This window comes from Pararge aegeria, chromosome 8 (genome assembly GCF_905163445.1).
Source record: "Pararge aegeria chromosome 8, ilParAegt1.1, whole genome shotgun sequence".
NCBI lineage: Eukaryota > Metazoa > Arthropoda > Insecta > Lepidoptera > Nymphalidae > Pararge > Pararge aegeria.
In genome coordinates, this window is record NC_053187.1 from 15,955,364 (window position 1) to 15,980,253 (window position 24,890).

The following is a 24,890-nucleotide window of genomic DNA, read 5'->3' on the forward strand; positions in this document are numbered from 1 at the left end:
ATTTCTATGGCATTGAATGATACATTTCGTGACGTAAATTCTCAAACTTCGTATAAGAACTGTCATTTTATGTCAAAAATTGTGGTCCTAGGGTGTGTCTTACCATTTGAATGTCATGGAAATTAAGTGCCTAGTATTCGTCACGAAAGTAGAAAAATTTAGCCAACACTGCTGAATCTAATCAAATCAGATTAGGTCAAAGATTCGCCTAAAACATTTTTTTTTGTACCACTTCAATGCAAATTGCTATCTCACCCTGTTAAGTGATAATTCAGTCCAAGATGGTAGTTGGCTGACCTGCTAGGGTAGGCTATGGCTCCTAATCAATTTCTACAATTGGCAATAAACACAGCAGTTTCTACTTTCGTGACGGAACCTGCATCAAATGAACTTGTGATTCGTGCATTGCGAATCATCGCAACAAATATAATTGGCTGAATTAAGTTTGTAAACTTTCATAGAATACCAGCAACAGGAAGAATTGGATGAACACAACAATATGGTCGAATACCGAGACGATTCTTAAATATTTGACTTTAATGTTGTAGGTGCCATGTAAAGAGAGCGCTGACTGTCTTATTGCGCGGAGGATTTCATTAGTAAGTATAACATGTTGTACACAAATCGCTTTGAACATAATTGACAGATTTAAAAGTATTGCTACTCGTTTTTAAATCTGATTATTTTAAAAAAGGGATTTTATTATGACTTTTCTTTTTCTGTATGGAAAAAAGTTTCTCAATAATTAATAATAATAAAATTTCTCATTACGTCATTTAGAAAATGTAACGCGACCTTTTATTTTAACAAACATTTCAGTATTCATGTTATTTTCTCGAAATACATAATTCACAGAATTCGCGCACATCGATGCGGATCACAGAGTTCGCCCAACTTCAAGGATTTTGTCTGTGGTCATTCAATCATTACCATAGACTTAACCACAGGAGTTATGCTAAGTTCTTCACCGTCTTTATCTGTTGACTCAAGGATTTCATTGGTGTTGTTTTACAGAATCGAAACAAAGAGAAATTCTATGTTATAGAATGCAAAAATGACAAATGACGATAATCATTATTATGTATTAAAAACATAAAATACACTGTAGATTTGTTTATTTGCCAGTAATTAACTATGGTGTTTATTTTACGTTCATTTTGTTTTATAGGATTTGTATCCTATTGAATATAACTTTTTTAAGTACGTTTTCTTTTATATTTTTTATCGAATGCATATACATTGCAATACATTGTGGCATAATGCGAATGTTCACATTGACAAAACTTTCTATCTAACAAAAAATATTTTAACGGTCCAATCATAATCATATCTTTATATATATATTTCTTGTGTGCGTGTGTATGTCACTGAACTCTTCCTAAACGGCTGGACCGATTTGAATGATTTTTTAGTATGCGTTTGGGTGGCACCCTGGATGGTTTAGATTCACAAATCAGCCCGACAGATGGCGCTGGGGTCCGCTAGTCTAGTATATTTCTTTACGCAGAACTTATTGGAGATTTTTGATCGGAAAGCTCTTGTTAAAATTACTGGTTGTTTAATACGCTATGTTAATAGTATTTAATGGCAGATCCTTTTATCATCATAGATAAATTGGTGGCGCTACAGTTTAGAGTGCCCAGTGTAAGATTTTCTACCTAGTCGATCGAAAGTTAACTAAGATAATATGTATAAAATCGAAAGAGCGCCCTCTAGATTCGATACTGGGAAACAGTATTGTCACTAAACTTCGCTTTCTTATTCCATACAAACACGTGATCAAATTAGTAGGCATAGGTAGAAATCCTCTCACTACGCACCTTGTAGGAAACAAAACACAAGTTAAAATTTGACATTGTGACCCGATTTGATGTGCGCCGAACTTAAAATTAAAAAAAATTAAGTAAAATATAAACAAATACTATAACACATGTTCGCACGCAATGTAGAAATTCTGGTGTGTTTTCACTGAAGTGAAGGGTGGAACGCTGCGAAACGTTTAGAAATAAAATCAAATTCTTATATTTATATTTGGTAGCGGTATTTATTACATTTTACCAATGTTTACAGTAAGTGAATTCAATTTAATTTTTAAGTATGTCGTCAGTAATATTTTTAACTCAAGGAAGCTCCAATACTGAATATTTAAATTATTAATTGAAACAAGAAAATGTGAAACATCAGCTAATGTTTATCTAAAGATTTAAAGCGTTTCCGAAACAGGCGGCGTAGGTTACGGTCGCCAATCACGCCGCGTGTCTCAAAATATAGGTTTTGTATCACTCATATATTTTCATCTTCCCATCGATCAACAAAATCGATGCCACCAGGAGTTCAGAGATGCCACGAGCTAATTATGACTACAGCAGTGGCGTGCATATAGGGTATGCAAATGGTATACACTAAGCGGGCAGCAGTGGCGTGCATAGATGGTATGCACAGGGTATGCAGATGATATAAAATGATGAAAATCTCCAGTTAGATTTATAAATACTTAAGGGTAGGCTTTTCATAACTCTTACAATGCCTATCCTAAAGTTTTTAATAACTCGTACTGGAGATTTTCTTCATTTTATATCATCTGCATACCCTGTGCATACCCTCTATGCACGCTACTTGCGGGCAGATGATAAAAAAGAAAAAAAAATCATTACGAATCTTCCTTAAATTTCATAACTCGTACTGGAGATTTTTTTCATTTCATATAATCTGCATACCCTGTGCATACCCTCTATGCACGCCACTGGTCTACAGTTTGGGAAAAGCTATTAATCTTTGGGATGAAATGCAGTTTTTGACGTCAAGTTTTCCTCATACATTAACTGTCAATTGAATTAATAATAATAATAAATACACTGCAGCTTTTTATCTTTTGGTAGCCTTTTAATCTATCTAATCTAAAGCATATTGTTTAAAATTACACTAAACAAAGAGGCCGAGCAGGCCAAGAGGCGTAAATATGAAAACCTGGATAGCAGCTTAATTTTTGTGCCTTATGGAGTAGAGACTTTGGGACCGTGCGGTCAGGAGGCAAGAGCCCTTTTCAAAGAATTATCGAAAAGGGTTATCGAGTCTTCCGGTGATCCTAAAGATTTTATTTACTTTTAAATAGTTTATTTTAGGTTATATAAAACAATTATTTAAAAAATTTAAACAAAGAAGTAAAAATTAATTAATATAAACGTCAAGTTATATAGGAGTTATTTTTTTTCCTAGAAGTATTACAGGAACAATAATACATACCGCCGCCGCGCCGCGTGGCTCGCACTCGCAGTAGGGTGTTACTAAATATCTAATATTTCTTCTTTAAAATATTTTATTTTTTTCTTTAACAATGAATAGGATACATTAACTAAGTCGCCGTTATACAGGAAAAAATACTCTATATACCCGAATTATGTTGAACACAAATCTTAATCTTAGCTTATCAGTCTGACTTAATTGCTGATAACACAAACACAAAGCCTGGCATACTTTTGACACGCCACGCCACGACATGTGTTTTGAGTCAAATCAATTTTATTTTTAAACATTATTGGAATATGTCCTAAACACCAGACTCCTACACCGCGGATAAAAATAACCCAAACCTGTGCGAAATTTCGACCGGAATTATCGCAATCTGAAATCTTTATTCTAAACACATTTTGCATTATCGCAAAGCCGCCAAGATTTTATCGGTATTAGCGATTAATATTCCTATCGGATTTTTTTCCTCAGAGACCATAGACTAGGCACGCCCTCTATCCATTCATTTGAATTTGGAAACAGCAGTCGTTCGAAGTTTCGACATCTTATCAGCAATACCATAGTATAAAGACGAGATCAGTGGTTCGACGCCTTTGATCTAATGGTAAATGCCGACATCGTCACGACTTTATATTATATAATCTATGGTAGGAACCTTACTACTTACAGTGCCCTCCTCAAGAAAACTGCAGTAACTAGGTTTAATTCGGTTTTACATAATGACTGACCTTTCCATAACAAAAGTTATGTCGATCTTGAAAAGTAAATCAAAAACCACACCCTGGATATCATATATTGTTTTGATTTATATAGTTTGCTATCTAGCAAAAACTACACAGTATTGTTTTGCTAGAACTGTTTGAGACAACAATGTACCTATAAAAGACCCGTCATTCTGTTGATTGCAGATATGTAGCTATAAAATACCCGAATTATTGCATTTTTCTTAAAGACAGAGTACGGGTACGCTTACCGCACGATTGCTCTGCGTAGACAGCTTCATCGGACCCCTAAATGATTCCTTACTCTGTGATACACTACAAGTGATCAAAGATGGACGGAGTTAAGTAAGTCACGAGTTGCACGCAGTTCTTAAGGGATACAATGGTCTAAAGGCGGCATGTGTACACGGTACAAGCGCGAACAATACTTCAGCAAGCTCAAGTAACATTGTGAGAACTTTACCGATCGGAATTTCGCACGCGTTCGGGTGGTTCGTAAAACTTATCTAACCAGTCTCTCTACGATCATGAAGTTTTTGTGATAGGGGGAGGCGGCTCAGCGGTTATATCCACCAGGGTCGCCTCCACAGGGGCAGTGGGTTCAATGGGCTCGCCCTCCGCCGGGAACTGCGGTATCACGTTCGAGGACTGCATCTTTCTGACTGCATCCATGTTGACTTTGGTGGATAGGTTCTTTTGGCGTGTCTGCTCTGAAGTCTTGGATAATCTCTCGCTGAGTGCCTTGAGAGCTATTTGGCTGTAACAAAGTTAAGTTTTGGATATGAGCAAGCGGAACTTAGCGGAAGTTTAGTTTAAAAGTTGGAAAGGAACTGGGAAACTTTTCATCCGTGTTTTGTAACGGATGGAAATAAACTGAATAACTTTTCAATTTCGTTCCGTAATTCGTTATTAATTTTGTAGAAAGAAAGATGGACAAACCAAAAAAAACACTTTCGCATCCATGCTAATAGTATAAATGCAAAAGTTCGTGTTTGTTTGTTTGTTACATTTTTTCGGATCAACCAATGTACCGGTCCTTGTGGAGTTTGGCACATATGAAGCCCAGCGATGGATAAAGCCTTAATATTCCCGACACACTACGACAACCTTCCCGGGGTATTAAAATTTTAGCCTTTGCAATGGCTTCACATCTAAATCAATTGTGGCGTCTTTTTTTTTAAATAGCTTGCATACTTGAGCTGGAAACTTAATAATGCATTATAGAAAGCAACGGTTCCCGCGATATCATTGAAAAACCGACATAAACGCGGACGAAGTCGTGAGCAACAGGTAATATTACGTAACCCCTTTACTGGTATATAACTTATACCAGTAACAATAATAATAATAATCATTTATTTGCCTATTCACGAGACATAATCAAGTAGGATAGTTCATCAACAACTTGCTCTTCGGTTTGGCCTTATCGATTTTGAGATGCCTTACTATAGGTACGACCCGGCGTCAGTTCTTGAAAATAGCAGTGCATTGCTCTACTGGGATTATCACTGACAGGTATATTACAGCTAATAGACCTTATATAGTGCTAGTCGATCGATCAGTGCGCCGTGCAATGATTGTTGACATTACTATTCCACATGACGATAATCTGGTGAAAGCTGAAAAGGAAAAAGTATCTAAATACTTGGACCTTGCTCACGAGATTACCGCCATGTGGAATGTTGAGTCGACCGTTGTTGTTCCGATCGTCGTTTCAGTCAATGGTCTTCTCGCGAAAAGCTTCGACCAACATCTTAAGAAGCTTTCGCTTGGTTGTTGGATCAAGGGTTGGATACAGAAGTAGTCAGGCAGTAGTCCTTGAAACGGCGCGTATTGTGAGGAGGTTCCTCACTCTGGAGCCCTGACCACCGGTTGCTTGGGCATTCAAAAGCCCCGCAAGCGGATGGTGGAAGTTTTTTTTTTTTTTTATAAATTTTTTAGTGTTTTTTAATTTATTTTTAAGCTTTGTTAATAATTTAAAAAAAAAAGAATAAATGATAGAGATGATTACTATTTTTAATAATCATTTATTTCAGGCTTGTTACGACATAAAATTAATGTCAATGTCAAAAATAAATACACCGACGAGGAGATAAGATTTTAATTAGATTAAAAAAAAACTTATTTCAATGGGCTGCTTTATCTTAGTTGATGCGTTGATTATGTGCGTAACAAACTCGCAGAATTTATTCCTAGGTCTCATAAAGCAATAAAACGTGACGATCGACCTGCGAATTTAACAACGTTTATACTTGCAATTATTATTAGTTTAGCTATACTTTTCCAACAAACTTCCTTGATATTCGATCTATACTCGCTGCAACCCGAGGTGCAAGGTGAAAAGATCTATATAGGTACTAACTACCCGTAATTTGTTTTTAGTCGGCGTGATCTTAGTTTAACAAATCGCGAGGAACCCAAGAATTTTGCCGGGTTAGAAGGTTGCGAATGTGTTAATACAGTGTATAAACTATATCCATTCCAAATTTAAGTTATATTGGTACAGTAGTTGCGGCGTAATGGAGATCCAACAGACTTACACACAGACTTTTGTCTTTATAATATGAGTGTTATGTGATGTTATACGGGCTGTTAAATAACCAATTACCAATATGAACGCTGTAGGGATTATTTTTGTCGGAAATTTTAATCTTTAATATTGTAAGCGAAGGAGTATCTTCATTTCATGAGTGTTTGTTTCTTATCTACAGATCTTACTTTCCAGAAGTTGTATCTACGGCCGCCTAAAACGGTACGGAAACGCCGAAAAATGCGAGCGATTTTTATAAAACGTGTAAATGAAAACCGGAAACACTTCAGACGCTTTAGAGGTACATTATTTACCGTCTCTGAAACCGAAATGCTAATAGTTTTTAAGTAAACCATTGCCATAGTTTTCAATTTTCAGATACAGCCCTAACATCACATGCAAAAGTAAAATTAAGTGGCTCCTGTCACGTCGCGTAGCGTAGGTACTCTGCATGTGTCGGTCATTTATCTACAATAGGGCTGTCATAAGTAACCACTTAGAATGTTTTGAATTAAGTTGTATGCAAAAATAAACATGCTTATTTTTATTTAATATTTTTACAGGGCGATTCCTTATGACATATACTTATGCATCCTTCAACAGTATTTCGTAATTCCGGTACACGTTGTATATCTTGTTTTCTTACAATCTAATCAAGAAATTTCTTTTATGAAAACGCAGTTATATGTTCACCTATTGGGAAACTACTCATAAATATTGATAAGTTTTACTATAATTTTACCGCATGCAGTAAATTTTGATAAGACTTCGAATGAAACAATCAATTAACGTTGTTTATCAGATATCGAGAATGTGCGTAAACTGACTCGTATTGTAATAATTTCTTTTGAATTCACGTCATAAGACATTTTGCAAATACCTTTCCATTAAGCTAAATGATAGAGCTAGATTAGCTCTATCATTTAGCTAGATTAGCTCAGCTAGAGTTACATAGCCTAATTTCCTAATTTCCTCCGGAGAAATGGTAGCTTAATACTTTTATACGACATGGAATAGAATTACGAAATAATATTGAAGGATTCATAAGTATATTATACAAGGAATCACCCTGTAAAAATATTAAATCACAACAACAACCGAATTAAAAACATTCTAAGTGTATATGACAAACCTATTAAAGATAAAAGACCGACACGTGCATAGTACCTATGCTACGCAACGCGTACCTAATAAAGTGACAGGAGTCACTCCATTTTAATTTTGCATGTGATGATTTTGCATTCTGATTTCTTTCAGTAAAAACAATTACATTGGTTTACTCCAAAACTATTCGGTTTTCGGTTTCACAGATAAGTCTGAAAGACAGTACATAATGTGTTCTCTAAAGTCTTTGAAGTATTATTTCGGTTCATTTCCTCTTCCTATTTTTAACCGAATTCCTTCAAAAATGACCTCCTCCGTTTTTAAGATAGTTTTTTTTTATTTATGTTAAGGCATAACTTCGTCATTTATAGACGGATTTGCAAAATTCGCTTTTTTCGAAAGGGGTTTATTCCGAAACAGTCACATTAAAATTTCTGAAATATACAACTTACGAGGAGTTTCGGAGACAGACTTAAAAAAAAATTCAGAAAATCATAGAAAATTAACCGCGATTGTTATTACCGCAGAAATATGCATTGTTTATTCAGTAACACATCACAAGAAATAACATCACATATCGTCTGTACCTACCCTCGTAAAGGTAACGCAGATGTATTAAATATATTGGGATACCAGCACCCCAATATAGGAATTTTCTATCGAAGTTGGTAGTAATTGCGACTTTAACCTATTTGTGGCATATAGCTTTATTTTGACAAAAAATTATTTACTTTTTGCTAAAAAAACAACATTATAGAAATCGTATTTTTTTTTAACAAATTGTTTTTTCTTTTAAAAGATAGGTCTGTCACAGACACTCTAAAAGTCTAAACATAATACAGACCTCTCTCATAGATAAGAAGGATGGGGGCTCATCTGTCGTGTATATGTCTACTGAAATCACAAATCCTATCCAATATATATATAGATGCTATACTGTATTTGTTTTTTAGTTCGTTTGTCCTTCCTTCACACCCCAACTAAGAAACCAATTAACTTGATTTTTGGCAGCTTATGTTAGTTGCAAGGATGGAAAGTAACATAGGATTTTAACCCCAGAAAAAAAAGGTCCCAACGGGATTAGCAAAAAAATCCCCGTAGCTAATCGGTTTCTACGCGACATCGTAGCGGAAGCTCGCTTAGCAGCACGTTGTCGGTGGGGACTAACTAGCCAGGGCAAACGCCTCCCACCAGACCAGACCTGAGATATTCCAAAATTATAAATTCCTAAACTACCCCTGCCTCGTCATTCGTACATGCTAGCCGCTAGACTAAGAAAGAAACTAGAAGAAAAAAAAAGTAATTACGGAGATTGCAAAATAAACAGTAACAGACGAAAAAAAAAATACAATTCACTAAAGGTAGTTAAAGAAAACTTATATTTACCGTCGTCGCTCCATGTCCTGTGGCTCTACGCCCGGCATGGAGATGGTGACGCCACGAGGGCTTAGCGCCAGGTGCACTCTGCGCGGGCTCGGGCTACACATACCGATGCGCACGCAGCAACGGTGCACGGGGCCCAAAATGCCCCTCACTAGCGGCTGAAGGACAGTTGGAAAGAAACTGCAAACAAATATTTTTTTTTTGTTTATGGTAATAATATATAATAATAGCTACGGTTGCGTTAAAAAGCCCTGCAAGCGGAGGGTGGAGGTTTTTTTGTTATAAATTTTTAATAGTGTTTTTTATTTTATTTTAAGCATTGTTAAGAATTTATAAAAAAAAAAACAAAAAAAACAAAAAAAACAAAAAAAAAAAAAAAAAAAAGAATAAATGATAGAGAAATTCTATAATAAATCTAGTCATATTAAAAAAATATCTATTGAGTAAAGTTAAAATGAATATATTGAAGACTGATAGCCCAGTGGTAAGGCATTCGTCTTCACTTTGGGCCCAGTTCGAGCTAATTTATGTACGTTATAAGCAATTTAAGTATCACTTGCTTCAGCGTGGTGGAGTACAGCCTTAACCCCATCTCATTGTGGGAGGAGACCCCTGCCCTGTCCCACTACAGGTTATGGGTTTAGATGATGATGAATAATTAACCGACGAAGGAATGTGGAAAACCAACGCCTATAAGCAGACGTCCTGCAACATGCCGCCCTGTGTTTATCAATTTCAGGCGTAGGAGTTAAGCTTTAGTTGCCAATAATTACACCGGCAACCAAGTCCTTCATACCGAAACACAGCATCGCAACAATGCTGCTTAGTACTTCCCCGGAAAAGCTCTGTCACGGAAAGTTTTACTACTACTAAAATAGAATATAGTACATTTGGCGATAGTTGTTATTTGTTTTGAATACCAAGCTAGCTTTGATTAAAAAACGACATCCTTAAGAGGTTACATAGCAAGTGTTACAAGAAATTAACACAAACACAACTTTTCATCCAATATCCTATTGCTGAAAGTGAGATCACTGCATTTATTAGTTTACCCTTTGTACCTGTTGCTTTTAAAGTCATAATTTGATATTAAAATATGAAATACCTATAAAATGTACCATACCCACAATATTGGCTGCTATAAACATCAGAAGTGGGATCAATGTGTTTATCAGTTTACCTTTTGTAGCAACTGTTTAACATTTATACTTACTTATCAAAACTAAAATTGTCTGCCATGTCCCCTCTAGTGCCACTGCTGTGTCGTTGCCAAAACCTTAAATATATCCATGACAGCAGAGTTCCACTGCCCCACATGCAAGGATATGTTCCTTCTAATGCACCTACAGCCCAGAGTAGGATTGCTGCGATGAGTATCAGAAGTGGGAGAGATCTATTTGTTAATTTACCTGAAAACAGTTTATAGATCTATCATGAAAATTAATCTTATCATGGAACTCCACAAAGTAACGCCTGCTTCTATACAATATTTTATAAATCTGCAAAAGTTAGATAATAAACAGGCAAGAAAAATAAAGTGCCCAAAAGAGAAAATGATTATAAGGCACAGCCAACTAGGTACAGGCTGTCTTCATAAAAAAAATCACAGTACTATAGTCCACGCAAAAGTCCTAGTCACCTCAGGCAATATGTCACAATACTGCCTGAGGTGACTAGCACTTACGCTCAAACTATAGTACTGGTTCTTTGTGTAATACTAGCTCTTGCCCATGTACTTTGTTTACATTTATTACAGTGTTTTTACTCTTTACACTGCTCCAACACAAGAGTGATAGACAGCTAATTACAAACATAATCTACCATTTGTGGCCTGGCATTGAAAACTTCTTAGCAAAAATACTAATATATTGAGAAATCTATTAATCAGCCTGTCTGCATTGACTACTTAACATAAGCCTTTATGCGGTTACGCAACCGCAGGCGCTCATGTCTTCAATATCTAGCCACATTTTGACTTTTATTTTTGATTTTCTGGCAGTTATTTTACATTTCCATCATTATCATGCTATTGCCAACCCACTGTATTACCACACTGGCCAAGTGCGTAATGTGTGTGTGACACCAATGGGAAACGTGTAACTTAATTGCTGTAGTTCAAAGCACACATAACAGGAACACTAGTGCAAAATATTATGGTGCATAAATGTGACTTGATATTACTCAGCAGTGAACAACAAAAAAATTATTTCAATTTAGTGAACTTCATAGAATAGATCACACATACAAACAAGTACTAATAAAGACCTTATACACACTTAAACATGAATTGAAGGTCACAAGAAGGAAAAATAATCCCAACTCATCAATTACTGTTACAGATAAGAATATTTTGCAGTGTGAATAAAAATTTTAAAATTAATAGCTAATATTATTTAATGCAGGTTGATCACAAATTAATGCATTGTTGGTATATAAAAATAGCAGGATTGTCTTGGTTCAGAACTTCAAAAGATTGGAAAGAATGAAAGAGGTTTGGCCTGCATATAGTGTCTACAGCACACTGATTTGGAACCAGATTGATTGTGTATTATATGTTAATTTTGAGAAAACTTTAAATCTTAATAAAGGCTTATTATTATTAATGCTTTACAGTGTTCCGATGAAAAATTCTAATGCAATGTTAAATTGAATCCTTGAAAAGGTAAGGGTAAACCCATTTGTGATATGGTTTGCATCCATATCCCAAATGTGACACTCATCTACACTTAAGGGTGAATTAGCCAACCACTGGTGTACAGTACCAGTTTGGTAATTAGTATATTTTCAAAAATATGAATAAGTTTTCTTGTGACTGTAAGATACTAAATTAACATAACAAATTTTAATAAAATTTCGTATTTGTGAAATGAAAATTATGTGTATGTGTTTCATGTTATGGTATAGGTTTTAGAATAATAAACAGGATATTTTTTATCCCGAAACCTACAGTTGTCCATAGATTTGTTTTTCTTTCATATAACAACTTTTGTATCTACACTCCAAGGGAATACATGAATAAGAATACAGTAGAATTAAATAGAACAGGCGCACGAATCCATGTACGGAGCTTAGTAATTAATAAAAAGCTATCATACCCAATGGTGTTTTGATTAACAGATGATCTGGCATAATCTGTTTGACGGCTACACTTACAGCGGCCAGATAACCGGCCAGGCCGTGAACGTGTATGTCGAACAGTAGACTGGTATCCTGGGTCCAAGCATATATCACTAAGTAATAAAACGTCGTTAGAAACGCAACACCAATGTTCGTTAGGAAAAAGAACTTCATCATTTCCATTTGACCCCATAACGGCTCTATCAACTTTCCACACAAACCAACCGTCACGATATCAATAATCACCTCCCACAAATGTATCTCGAGAAACCAGAACGTGAAAGTAGACCACAATTGAAATGAAGGGGGTAGCAAATATCCTGGTGTAACACTGAGCACGTCCACCACATCTTGCGAAAATGACAAAACATACCCTATAACAACTACGACACAAATGAATTTCACTGTGGGCGATGTGTTCCCTAGTAAAGCTGAAAATTGTTGTCGTAAATACGGTATATTACGACTAAACACTCGAAGCGCAGCCATTTTTATGACGGATGTCACAGTTGAGTAATTGTCAATGTCACTTAAAAATTAGCTGCGTTTAGAAATTAGGTTATGATTAGGTCATCTTCATCTTGACAATCGGCAAAGTTTTTAATATTTTTTTTAAACAATGTACATAACTAATATTTAACATGTATTAATTTAATTTTTAATTAATTTATAGTGAGTCGAAATCGAGACAATGTCAAATACAGCTGATTTTGACTTTCACCTTGACCTACACGAACTGTGAACATGACATTCGTGTGTTTTGCATTTTACAAGTTTGCATCCAACAATTTGACCTGATAAATGATTCAATCCTATGATTAATAAATAAGTGTAAATGTTATTTCACAGGTTCCTCGGAAGTGCGATAGTGGTAATCTATTTATTAATCGATATAGGTACATTTATTTGCATGTCATTATTTATCACCTTTTGCTGAGAAAATATATAATATATATTTTATTTACAGTTGCGGTTAGCCAATATTTGCAGTTATAACGTCATGGCATGCAGTGGGAGTCAATGCACCTATAGTACAGAAAAAAGGGTGAACTATCTCACTCAAGAAAATGCTGCAGCTTTAGATCAAGATTTATTCAATGAATACAAGTTTAGTGTTGATCAACTCATGGAGTTGGCAGGGCTGAGTGTAGCTACTGCAGTTGCTCGTGTTTTCCCTGCTTCAACGTGAGATCTAAATTTGTTTATTTTTGTATAAATAGCACAACATTTCTTCAACTGTTTTATTATTTTATATTTTAAAAATCAACCATTTTTAACATGAGACTATATAGGACTAACAGGAACTTTAATTTAGTTCATTGGTCCACATTGTTTTTATGTTTAGTAGCAGTTAAAGTAAAAACTTAAAAAAGTTCATTGCACTACCTTCCCAGTATTCCACCCGTACAGGGTTATAAAAATGCATGGAACAATTGCACATTTTGTTTTTGGATGTACTAATAATTATTATTGTTATGTAAACACTTAAATAATTAGCATTTTTAGTGAAATTGATTGAAAGATTTGATGTATATAATATTTTCAGTCATCGTTCTGCGCTGATTATTTGTGGGCCAGGCAATAATGGAGGAGATGGATTAGTGGCCGCTAGACATATGACTCTATTTGGTTACACAGTTGCAGTATATTATCCAAAGAGAACACCAAATGTTCTGTACGAAAACCTGCTTTCACAATGTGAAAGATTTGGTGTGAATATTCTTAATGACTTGCCACAACCAGAAGAACTTAAAAATGAGTACAAGCTTTTAGTGGATGCACTGTTTGGCTTTAGTTTTAAACACCCAGTCAGAGAAGCATTGAAGCCTGCTTTGGATGCATTAATCTATTCAGGATTGCCCGTTTGTAGGTGAGAAAGGAAACCTAATTTTTTTATGTAATTCAGTTAATTTGGAACAACAGTTGTCTCTGTGCATTTATAACATAACATGATAATGACTTTTAATATAAAGTTAAATTCATATAGTACTTACTATTAATAATATATTTTATTTTTAGTGTAGACATCCCTAGTGGATGGCATGTGGAAAAAGGTCCGGATTCAGAGAACTCCCTTAAACCTGCACTCCTTATTTCACTATCAGCACCAAAGCTATGTGCAAAACCTGAGATTCTAATAAATGTGAAGCATTTCCTGGGTGGTAGGTTCTTGCCTCCTGGCATTGTAGAGAAATATAATTTAACATTGCCATCTTACCCAGCACAAGACCAAGTGGTGGAATTATAACGGATTAAATGAAATTTATGGATTTTTTTGTTATATTATGGAATAAATAAAAATAATATTAAATAGGTACAGGGTTTTTGGTTTTATTTTAATAATTTCTTATCTCTTCTTTGTTTCTTTAATATTATAATAATTGAATATGAAAATTTGAATCAGAGGAAAATGAGAATGTGAATTACTTAATACCTTTACGGAGTGCAATACGTTATATTATTTCGTTTGTTGGCAGGAGTTATTTAGACTTGCTTCTTTCCTCTTTAAACCTTTGCTATTCGAAGTAATTTGTAAGGAAAAAAGAAATTATTGTAGTACAACATTAATAATTGAATACTTAATTATTCATACATTTTGATTATTGTTTTGAATTAATTTTGTTACTGTTCACTTAGGGGCTTAAAAACACTAGAATTCAGACTCTTAAACGCGTTTCTAATGTTTCTGAACGAATGATTTGAACTGTTGACGTTTGTGATTTTGGCGCTATTTTTTCCCGCTGATGCCGGCTTTGCTGTCAAATTTTAAAGAGGCCAGCGACATCAACGTTTGCAATTAAACTTAAATTCTTGTTTTAACTTTATTTTTTAAATAAAACAAACAAATCGGTAAGTATTTTGCGTGATAATGAATACTTTATTCGTTTATGATAGTGAATTAACGTGTAAGTTAAGAAGAAACTTAAAGTAACCTATGCCGAATGTCAACCTACCAATTTGAGTAGTTTTGTTACTTTTAAAGCAAATTTACTTGATCAGAGCAGACATTTTTGATCAAAAGTAACATTTAGCAGTCTTGTTGTCTCAAAATTCCATAATTAAAGCGAGACTTTTCTAAAAGAGGATATTCTTGTTGGATAGGTCAAAATGTTTGAAGCACGCCTGCTCCGTAGTTCCATCCTGAAGAAAGTCTTGGAAGCCATCAAGGATCTCCTCACTCAGGCCACATTCGACTGTGATGACAATGGGATACAATTACAGGTACGTCTCACTTTGCTACCCTGGGGGTTAACACGTAGCTTTGACGTGTTCAATGTGATATACAGTAGTTTCCATCTTTATGGCGGCCCTGAACTACGCGCGAACTCACCTCATGGCGGTCAATAGTTAGTAGCATTTGTTGGTTGTTGGACACTCCCATTCTAAAAAATGTCATTATTGGTGTTTGAATTCCCACCAATCGATCAAAATTTCCTATCCAAAATGCTGATATTGTTTGTCATTTGGTACAGCTAGAACTGCCTTTTAGAGGTCATGATGACTTAAATTAGTCCTGTGGGATTGCTCAAATTTAAGACCCTACGAACAGCACTGGCTATACTTTATTGCTTTCAATGAATAATTAAAAGTTATATTATAGTAATTATAGTAATGTTTGTTTATCTTTTCAGGCTATGGATAACTCGCACGTCTCTTTGGTGTCTCTGACCCTAAGAGCTGATGGCTTTGATAAATACAGATGTGATAGAAATATTTCAATGGGCATGAATTTAGGAAGGTATGTAGTTCTTATTTTTATGTCTTCAACTTGTTGACTATTGCTAGGCATAATTTTTATGAAGTTATATGCATAATCTACAATTTTCTTGTATTTATATGTGGCACTGAAAATAAAAGAGTATTCAGTTATTCAGATTGAGAAAGTTAATTAAAATCATAATTTAGTGATAATTAAATTCAATATAATTTTGTCAATAAATTTCTTTAGGTTTTTATCTTTACTAACTTTACCTTAATACCTATAATACTGTGTTATATATCTTAAGTTAGTCAGATTTTAGATTTTTTAGATATTGTGTTTTATAATTTCAATTAAGCATTTTAAGTATTTTATTGAATTAGATATAAACTATTAATAATTTATTTTATTTATCTATTAAAAGATTTATTCAGTTAAGTTTTCTGGATTGCAAGGATTCAAATAGTTGAATATTTGTTTTCAGTATGTCAAAAATTCTTAAGTGTGCGGGAGACAAAGACACAGTCACAATGAAGGCGCAGGACAACGCTGACACGGTAACATTTGTGTTCGAGAGTCCCAACCAGGAGAAAGTGTCTGATTATGAGATGAAACTGATGAATTTGGACTTAGAGCACTTAGGTGAGAAGCTGTTTTGAGATATTCAAAATTCAAAATTCAAAATTCATTTATTTCAAGTAGGCCTAATATAAGCACTTTTGAAACGTCAAGTCTGTCTGTTTGTAGTGATTCTACCACCGGTTCGGAAGGCAGATTCTACCGAGAAGAAACCGGCAAGAAACTCAGCAGTTGCTCTTTTCCAACATCAACAATTTACATTTTGCATTTTAACATTCATTTTTCTATCTTGTGAGAGCTGAAAGCGGAGCCGGATGCTTCCAAGCAACTTTGTCATTAAAAAATTCATCAATTGTATAGTAACCTAGCTGTAATAAATGTGTTTTAACAAATTCTTTAAACTTGTGCATTGACAGGTCCAAAATCACCTTAGGAATCATATTATAAAAGCGTATACTCAATCCCACAAATGATCCCTGTACCTTACGCAGACGATATGCAGATGACACTAATTTATGACCATTTCTTGTAAGTCGACTGTTTATGTCCACTTTTTGTTTATAAAGACTAATATGTTGTCTTACAAATACTATATTGTTATAAATATATTGTGAAGCTACAGTAAGTATGCCTATTTCTTTAAACTTCTCACGGAGGGATTCGCGTGATTTAAGTTTATATATTGACCGTACAGCTCTTTTCTGCAATATAAATATAGTTTCGATATCAGCTGCTTTACCACATAACAAGATTCCATAGGACATAACACTATCAAAGTACGCAAAATAAACTAGCCTAGCTATTTCAACGTCAGTAATCTGTCTAATTTTTCTGACTGCGTAGGCAGCCGAGCTTAGTTTACCCGCTAGTGAATCTATATGGGCACCCCACTGTATCTTATTATCCAAGGTCACGCCCAGAAAAACTGTGCAAGTCTCTATTTTTAGTGTTTCACCATTTATCATTATATTTTTATCAATTTTCTTAACATTTGGTAAGATAAATTCGACACACTTTGTTTTTTTTGCATTTAAAAGTAAGTTGTTAACTGTAAACCAGTGCGACACATGCGACATAACACGGTTTACTTCGTCAGAGTTATCTTTACTCCTATCAGTCTTAAAATTAGAGATGTATCATCTGCAAACAATACAATGTCGCATGTTCCACTGACATGGTACGGTAGATCATTTATATACACTAAAAATAGAAAAGGACCCAAGATCGAGCCTTGTGGGACACCCATTGAGGTATTTGAACCCTGAGACTTTGCATCATTTATGCAAACTCTTTGGGTTCTATTGCTGAGATAAGAGGCAACCAAATTTAGTGCAACGTTTTGGATACCATAGTGGCTTAGCTTAAGAAGCAAGGTTTTATGATCAACACAATCGAAAGCTTTAGATAGATCACATAAAACACCCATGGCGTTCTGTGTACATTCCCAGGCATCATAAACATGTTTTATAAGTTTAGCGCCTGCGTCCGTTGTGCTACGACCTTTAGTGAAGCCATACTGCTCAGGGTGTAGTAAGTTATTTACATTAAAATGATATAAGAGTTGATTTAGTATAATTTTTTCAAATATCTTACTAAGAGCTGGTAAGATTGAGATAGGTCTGTAATTGTTTATATCATTTTTATTACCAGATTTAAATAGAGGAATGAGTTTACTATGTTTCATTAGGTTCGGGAAAGTACCTAAATCAACACATTCATTGAAAATTATGGCTAAAAGAGGAGCAATGACGTCAATAATTTGAGATATTACCTTTACCGACATTCCCCATATATCACCTGTTTTCTTTAATTTTAACAACTTGAAGTTTTTACTGATATCCGATGCATCTATATGTTTGAAATGAAATAAAACTTTGCACTCATTAATGTTGCCTCTTAATAAATTCTGAGCTGCAGTAGGTGAGGAATTTAGTGAATCTGTTAACAAAATAGGAACATTCTGAAAAAAGTTTTCAAAAGTACTAGCAACTTCTGTATCAGTAGTTACCATATTATTATTAATAATTAATTCAAAATTTCCGTCTCGAGATTTAGTTTTCCCAGATTCATTATTAACAATTTTCCAGGTTGTTTGTATTTTGTTTTCAGATTTTACTATCCGATCTTTAATGTATAGCGACTTAGCTTGTCTACAAACATTTTTAAATGTTTTGGAGTAACTTTTTACATATTCAAGGAAGGTTGGAGTCTGATTGTATTGGTTTTCGTCATATAGCTCATACAACTTATCCCTGCTTTTGTAAATGCCTATTGTCGCCCAATCACTAAACCTCATTTTTTTATTAGAATCTATGTATTTAAAAGTAAATACTTTATTAAATGCACTTTCTATTTCATTGAAAAGCGTACGATAAAGATTGTCGGGATGACAGTTTTCAAAAAAGAGAGCAGGAATTTTGGCTGATATTTCACCTTCAAATCGCGTCAGTTTACTCTGAGTTATCGGCCTGTACTTAACAATATGTTTATTTCTATTTGTACCAACAACAGTAATTTGTTGGCCACAGTGATCTGACCTTAAATTGTTTAATATCGATTTACCTAAGATATCACAGTTAAAAAAAATATTATCTAAACAAGATGCTGAAGTTGCTGTGATTCTAGTAGGTTCATCGAAAGCATTATTCAAATTAAAGCATTTAAATAAGTTTAACAACCTAGTCGTAGTAGTATTATGTAATAAGATATCAACATTGAAATCCCCGCATACTATTACATTTTTAGTAGACATACACAATCGCTTAAGGACATCTTCCATTACATCCTCGAATTGGTTGAAATCACCTGAGGGGGGATGGTACACACACACTATTATAAAACGCTCCAGCTCCACACAAGACAGTTCAATTATGCGCTCCACAGAAAGACTAACTATATCTTTTCGCTCCTTACATGTTATATTATTGCGTCCAAAAATTAAGGATCCACCATGAATAGCAGTCTTTCTAAAGAACACACTTGACATTTTGAAGTTATTGATGTTAACTGCTATTTGTGCTCCAGTGAGCCAATGCTCAGTTATACACAATATGTGTATATTGAATTTTTCAACAAACAGTTCTATTTCTAATTCTTTGCCGGTGAAGCTCTGTATGTTTTGATGTACAATGTTCATATTACAGAGCTTCCCCGTTGTCTCACTGTCTAGTTTAAATAACTATTTGAATTAATTATAGTACTAGAACAAGTACTATGGTTTGGTATTACTTCATATTCATGTAAAAACCTTCTACAGAGTAATAGAAAACTTGAAAACAAAGATTGATGAAATTAGTAATGGCCCTCTCATATTGTGGGGTGACCAAAGGATGGATACAAAGGAGGGGTACAATATCTAGTCTAATAGAAAGTCTTGAATGTCTAATAGAATATTTTTGAAATTTAGTAAAGACCCACATTTTTGTACCACATAGTAATTTTGTATGCAAATATTTATTTCAATAACAATCTTTGATTCTAATTCAATAACATCTTCTTCATAAAAAAAAAAAATTCAAAATTCAAAATTCATTTATTTTAAGTAGGCCTAATACAAGCACTTTTGAAACGTCAAGTCTGTCCGTGTGTAGTGACTCTACCACCGGTTCGGAAGGCAGATTCTACCGAGAAGAAGCCGGCAAGAAACTCAGCAGTTGCTATTTGCCAACATCAAAAATTTACATTTTACATTTTAACATTCATTTTTCTATCTTGTGAGAGATGAAAACGGAGGCGGATGCTTCCAAGCAACCTTGTCATTAAGAAACTCATCAATTGTATAATAACCTCGCTGTAATAAATGTGTTTTAACACATTCTTTAAACTTATGCATTGGTAGGTCCAAAATTACTTTAGGAATCATATTATAAAAGCGTATACTCAATCCCACAAATGACTTCTGCCCCTTTCGCAGACGATACGCAGATGTCACTAATTTATGACCATTTCTTGTAAGTTGACTGTTTATATCCACCTTTTGTTTATAAAGACTAATATGTTGTCTTACAAATACTATATTGTTATAAATATATTGTGAGGCTACCGTAAGTATACAAATTTCTTTAAATTTTTCATGGAGGGATTCACGTGATTTAAGTTTATATATTGACCGTACAGCTCTTTTCTGCAATATGAATATAGTTTCAATATCAGCAGCTTTGCCCCATAATAAGATCCCGTAAGACATCACACTATGAAAGTACGCGAAGTAAACAAGTCTTGCTGTTTCTACGTCAGTAATCTGTCTAATTTTCCTGACGGCGTAGGCAGCCGAGCTTAGTTGGTTATATGGGTACCCCACTGAAGCTTATAATCCAAGGTCATGCCCAGAAAAACTGTGGAATCTTCCATTTTTAGTGATTCTCCATTTATTATTATATTTTTATTAACTTTCTTTACATTTGGTAAAATAAATTCCACACACTTAGTTTTTTTTGCATTTAAAAGTAAATTATTGACAGTAAACCAGTGCGACACATGCGACATAGCACGGCTTACATCGTCAGAGTTGTCTCTACCTCTATCAGTTTTAAAAATTAGAGATGTATCATCTGCAAACAGTACAATGTCACAGGTTTCACTGACATGGTGTGGTAGATCATTTATATACACCAAAAATAGAAAGGGACCCAAGATTGAACCCTGTGGGACACCCATTGACGTAGCCGACCCCTGCGACTTAATGTCTTTTATGCAAACCCTTTGGGTTCTGTCACTGAGATAAGAGGCAACCAAATTTAGTGCAACGTTTTTGATACTATAATGGGCTAGTTTAAGAAGCAAGGTTTTATGATCAACACAATCGAATGCTTTGGATAGATCACAAAAAATACCTATGGCATTCTGCGAACGTTCCCAGGCATCGTACACATGTTTTAAAAGTTTAGCGCCTGCATCCGTGGTGCTACGACCTTTAGTAAAACCGTACTGCTCCGGATGTAGTAAGTTATTTACATTGAAGTGATTCAAAAGTTGATTTAATATAATTTTTTCAAAGACCTTACTAAGAGCTGGTAAGATTGAAATGGGTCTGTAATTGTTCATGTCGTTTTTATTGCCAGATTTAAATAGAGGTATAAGTTTACTATGTTTCATCAAATTTGGAAAAGTACCTCTATCAACACATTCATTAAAAAGTATGGCTAAGTAAGGGGCAATAACGTCTATAATGTTAGATATTACCATTACAGACCTACCCCATAAATCACCGGTTTTTTTCTGTTTCAACAACTTAAAATTCTTTATTATATCATATGCAGATATATGTTTAAAATTAAATAAAACGTTGCACTCATTAACGTTGTTCCTCAATAAAATCTGAGCTCAGTAGGTGAAGAATTAAGTGAATCAGTCAACAAAATAGGAACACTCTGAAAAAAGTTTTCAAAGGTACTTGCAACCTCACTGTCAGCGGTAACTTTATTATCATTAATAATTAATTCAAAGTTTACGATGCGAGATTTAGCTTTCCCAGTTTCATTATTAACAATTTTCCAGGTTGTTTGTACTTTGTTATCCGATTTTATGATTTGATCCTTAAAGTATAGCGACTTAGCATGAAAGCAAACGTTCTTAAACGTTTTAGAGTACATTTTTACGTGTTGTAGGAAAGCTGGAGTATGGTTATATTGTTTTTCACTATAGAGCTCATACAAATTATCTTTACTTTTGTATATGCCAATAGTTGCCCAATCGCTAAACTTTATTTTTTTATTGAAATCTATATGTTTGAAATTGAATATTTTGTTAAATTCATTTTCTATAATATTAAAGAGCGTACCATAAATGCTGTCAGGATGACCGTTCTTAAAGACAAGGGCAAGGGATAGTACTTCAGGAATGTTAACAACACATCAATTTTAATTGGTGCACTGTATGGATAGGGTATCCTTTTTATTTTAATGTTTAATCTTATAAAACTACATTGCAATGATAATATACTAGCAACCAGACCCAGCTTACCACAGGTGCAATTTAGATACTAAAACTTTGGTTTTAGTATCTAAATTAATAAGACAATTATACTTTGGAGTAATTAATAAGACAATTCTTTTGGAACAAAAATTTATTTTATCTTGTAAAGTCTACATAGAGTTTGCCATGTAAGTGCACAAAAATATATCCTTAACTTTTCATTTCCTTAACTTTTCTTTACTTCCCTCTTCTATATATAATGTGAATGTTTTATTATTATAGCTTTATTTCCCAGACATTTAAAATGGTTTGTTTACAAATTTAAACATTGTTATAAATTAAGTTTTTTTTTGTGTATGGTCCTGTGTGGGTAAAAGCCTACTACATATTTTCCCATTTTTTTCTGTTGGTGGCCAAGCTGATCAAATTTTTTCTCACTATATCTCTTGAGGCAATTTTTTGACTTATTTTTCTCCGTCTTCCCACACTAGTTTTACCTATTGGGCTCTTGTGATTTGATAAGTCCACTTTTAGTCTTTGCCATTACCATTTTTGGCTTGCTGGCATAAGTTAATGTGAATGTTAATGACGTGAACTTCTCTTGAATCACTTGTATCTATTGCTGAGAAGTGCATAGATAAAAGATCAAAGTGTACAAACATCAGGAGAAACTTTTTTTTTATACTCTCTGAAGACAAATTTAACTATCCACCTTCATAGCATAATTTTTTTTTACCACCAGGCATCCCAGAGACTGAATACAGCTGCACTATACGTATGCCGAGCGCTGAGTTCGCGAGAATCTGTCGCGATCTGTCACAGTTCGGCGAGTCTATGGTCATATCCTGCACAAAAGAAGGTAAAAAAAAATCAGGAATATTCTGTCTTGTCAGTAAATAGTAAATACTTGGTTAATGTCTTACTCGTCTTTTTATGGAGACATTTTATCTTTTTATTAATTTTTATTGTAAAATACGTTTTAAAAATAGAAATAGACAATGCTTTCGCATTAAGTTCGCCTTTTGTAAACTTTATTTTTTTGTTGATCAATACAGAGTTTAAAAAAATACTAACAAAATTAAAAGAGATACTCTTAATGAATGTATGTATATGCATGCATGAAAAATACTTTTAGTAGGCTACTGAATCAGTTATTTAATTAGGCTAATTTGAATCTAATCTTTTTCAGGCGTAAAGTTCTCAGCGAGCGGGGACATCGGTTCTGCGAACATAAAGCTGGCGCAAACCGCGTCAATAGACAAAGAAGAGGAGGCTGTGGTAATTGAGATGGACGAACCCGTTACCCTCACCTTCGCGTGCCAGTACCTCAACTACTTCACCAAGGCCACATCACTCAGTCCACAGGTTATACAAAAATTACTTCACAATTTACTCCAGTCCCGATAAGATATCTACTGCTCTTTATCTTCCCGTGGTTGTCTTAAATGGCGACTAAGATACTATAGGTTTCACTTATTTATAAACCCAGAGAGACATTGCAGATTCCCAATTCATCTCCCCAAGCTATACATATATTAATAAAAATACACAAATTACTTTATTTGTAACATTAATTTAATTTCCTTTGTGATCTGAATGTGTAATGTGGAAAATTGTTTAACATTGAAAAACTACAAAAACATCACCAGAGGGTAGAGATTTTCAAATTTAAGTTTTGTCCGTGGTATATACATTTTAGATAAAAAGTCAACTCTATTAACCTTTTTGAAACCTCCATTCAGTGGACTTACAAGGTGACTTAAACATTCGATTACAATTACGTTGTGACAACATTACATAAGTAGTAGTGACACGTAACTTATCAAGACGGTAATACAATTTTTTTAGCCCTTGACTGCACTCTTACCTGATGGTAAGTAATAATGCAGTCTAAGATGATAGAAAGAAGTATGAGAGTTATATCAAACCTATACCCAGTGGCGTGCAAAGAGGTTATGCACAGGGTTATGCAACTCTTACAATGCCTATCCTTAAGTTTTTTGTAACTTCTATTGGAGATTTTCTTGATTTTATATCATCTGCATACTGTGTGCATACTCTCTTTGCACGCCACTGCCTATACTCCTATGGTATCTACACGGCATCGTACCGGAACGCTTAATCGCTTGGCGACTCGTCTTTGTTGGTAACTAGCCACGGCCGAATTCTTCGACCAGATTAGAGAAAATTCACAAACTATAAAAATCGAGCCAATGACCCTCCTACTTTAAGACCACAGCGCCAAGGAGGTCTTCAAATACACCATATACACTGACTTAACAGTTGATCTCATGTTTATCTAGGTTTGAGAAAAAGCAATACTTTCATTCCAGGTTCAACTGTCGATGTCAGCGGACGTGCCTTTAGTAGTCGAATACCGCATTCCTGATATCGGCCACATCCGCTACTACTTAGCGCCGAAGATAGAAGAGGATGACAGCTAAACTACAGAGATACACCCAAATCCATTGTTAATTCACTGATTATCATGTTATAAGTACTGTGTTACAATCTAATTGTGATATTATACCGGAGAGAGCTAGTTTTTAAGTTGGTCCATTTTATAATAATAAAAAATACATTAATTTCTAAA

The 24,890-nt window shown here is 34.5% G+C and overlaps 3 protein-coding genes across 5 annotated transcripts; 2 read left to right on the forward strand and 1 right to left on the reverse strand.

Moving 5' to 3' along the window:
- Nucleotides 1-3,108: 3,108 nt before the first annotated feature.
- Nucleotides 3,109-12,606, reverse strand: LOC120625872 (transmembrane protein 115). The gene is made up of 4 exons (XM_039893122.1): nucleotides 12,084-12,606; nucleotides 10,202-10,397; nucleotides 8,992-9,168; nucleotides 3,109-4,728 (listed from the first exon to the last, which is right to left on the reverse strand). Exons 1-4 carry the CDS (start codon nucleotides 12,592-12,594, stop codon nucleotides 4,497-4,499), a joined length of 1,116 nt encoding a protein of 371 aa, XP_039749056.1. The 5' UTR covers nucleotides 12,595-12,606; the 3' UTR covers nucleotides 3,109-4,496.
- Nucleotides 12,607-12,841: 235 nt separating this feature from the next.
- LOC120625731 (NAD(P)H-hydrate epimerase) lies at nucleotides 12,842-14,416 on the forward strand. 2 transcript variants are annotated; one of them, XM_039892902.1, is made up of 4 exons: nucleotides 12,842-13,001; nucleotides 13,073-13,290; nucleotides 13,652-13,975; nucleotides 14,125-14,416. In XM_039892902.1, exons 2-4 carry the CDS (start codon nucleotides 13,106-13,108, stop codon nucleotides 14,351-14,353), a joined length of 738 nt encoding a protein of 245 aa, XP_039748836.1. In that variant the 5' UTR covers nucleotides 12,842-13,001; nucleotides 13,073-13,105; the 3' UTR covers nucleotides 14,354-14,416. The 2 variants fall into 2 exon arrangements, with proteins under 2 accessions (XP_039748836.1, XP_039748835.1); XM_039892901.1 differs by having other exon boundaries at nucleotides 12,842-12,976.
- A 417-nt stretch (nucleotides 14,417-14,833) lies between these two features.
- Nucleotides 14,834-24,890, forward strand: LOC120626067 (proliferating cell nuclear antigen). Of its 2 annotated transcripts, none has more exons than XM_039893353.1 (7): nucleotides 14,834-14,955; nucleotides 15,208-15,327; nucleotides 15,738-15,844; nucleotides 16,290-16,447; nucleotides 23,040-23,156; nucleotides 23,487-23,662; nucleotides 24,631-24,890. In XM_039893353.1, exons 2-7 carry the CDS (start codon nucleotides 15,214-15,216, stop codon nucleotides 24,739-24,741), a joined length of 783 nt encoding a protein of 260 aa, XP_039749287.1. In that variant the 5' UTR covers nucleotides 14,834-14,955; nucleotides 15,208-15,213; the 3' UTR covers nucleotides 24,742-24,890. The 2 variants fall into 2 exon arrangements, with proteins under 2 accessions (XP_039749287.1, XP_039749286.1); XM_039893352.1 differs by having other exon boundaries at nucleotides 14,851-14,879.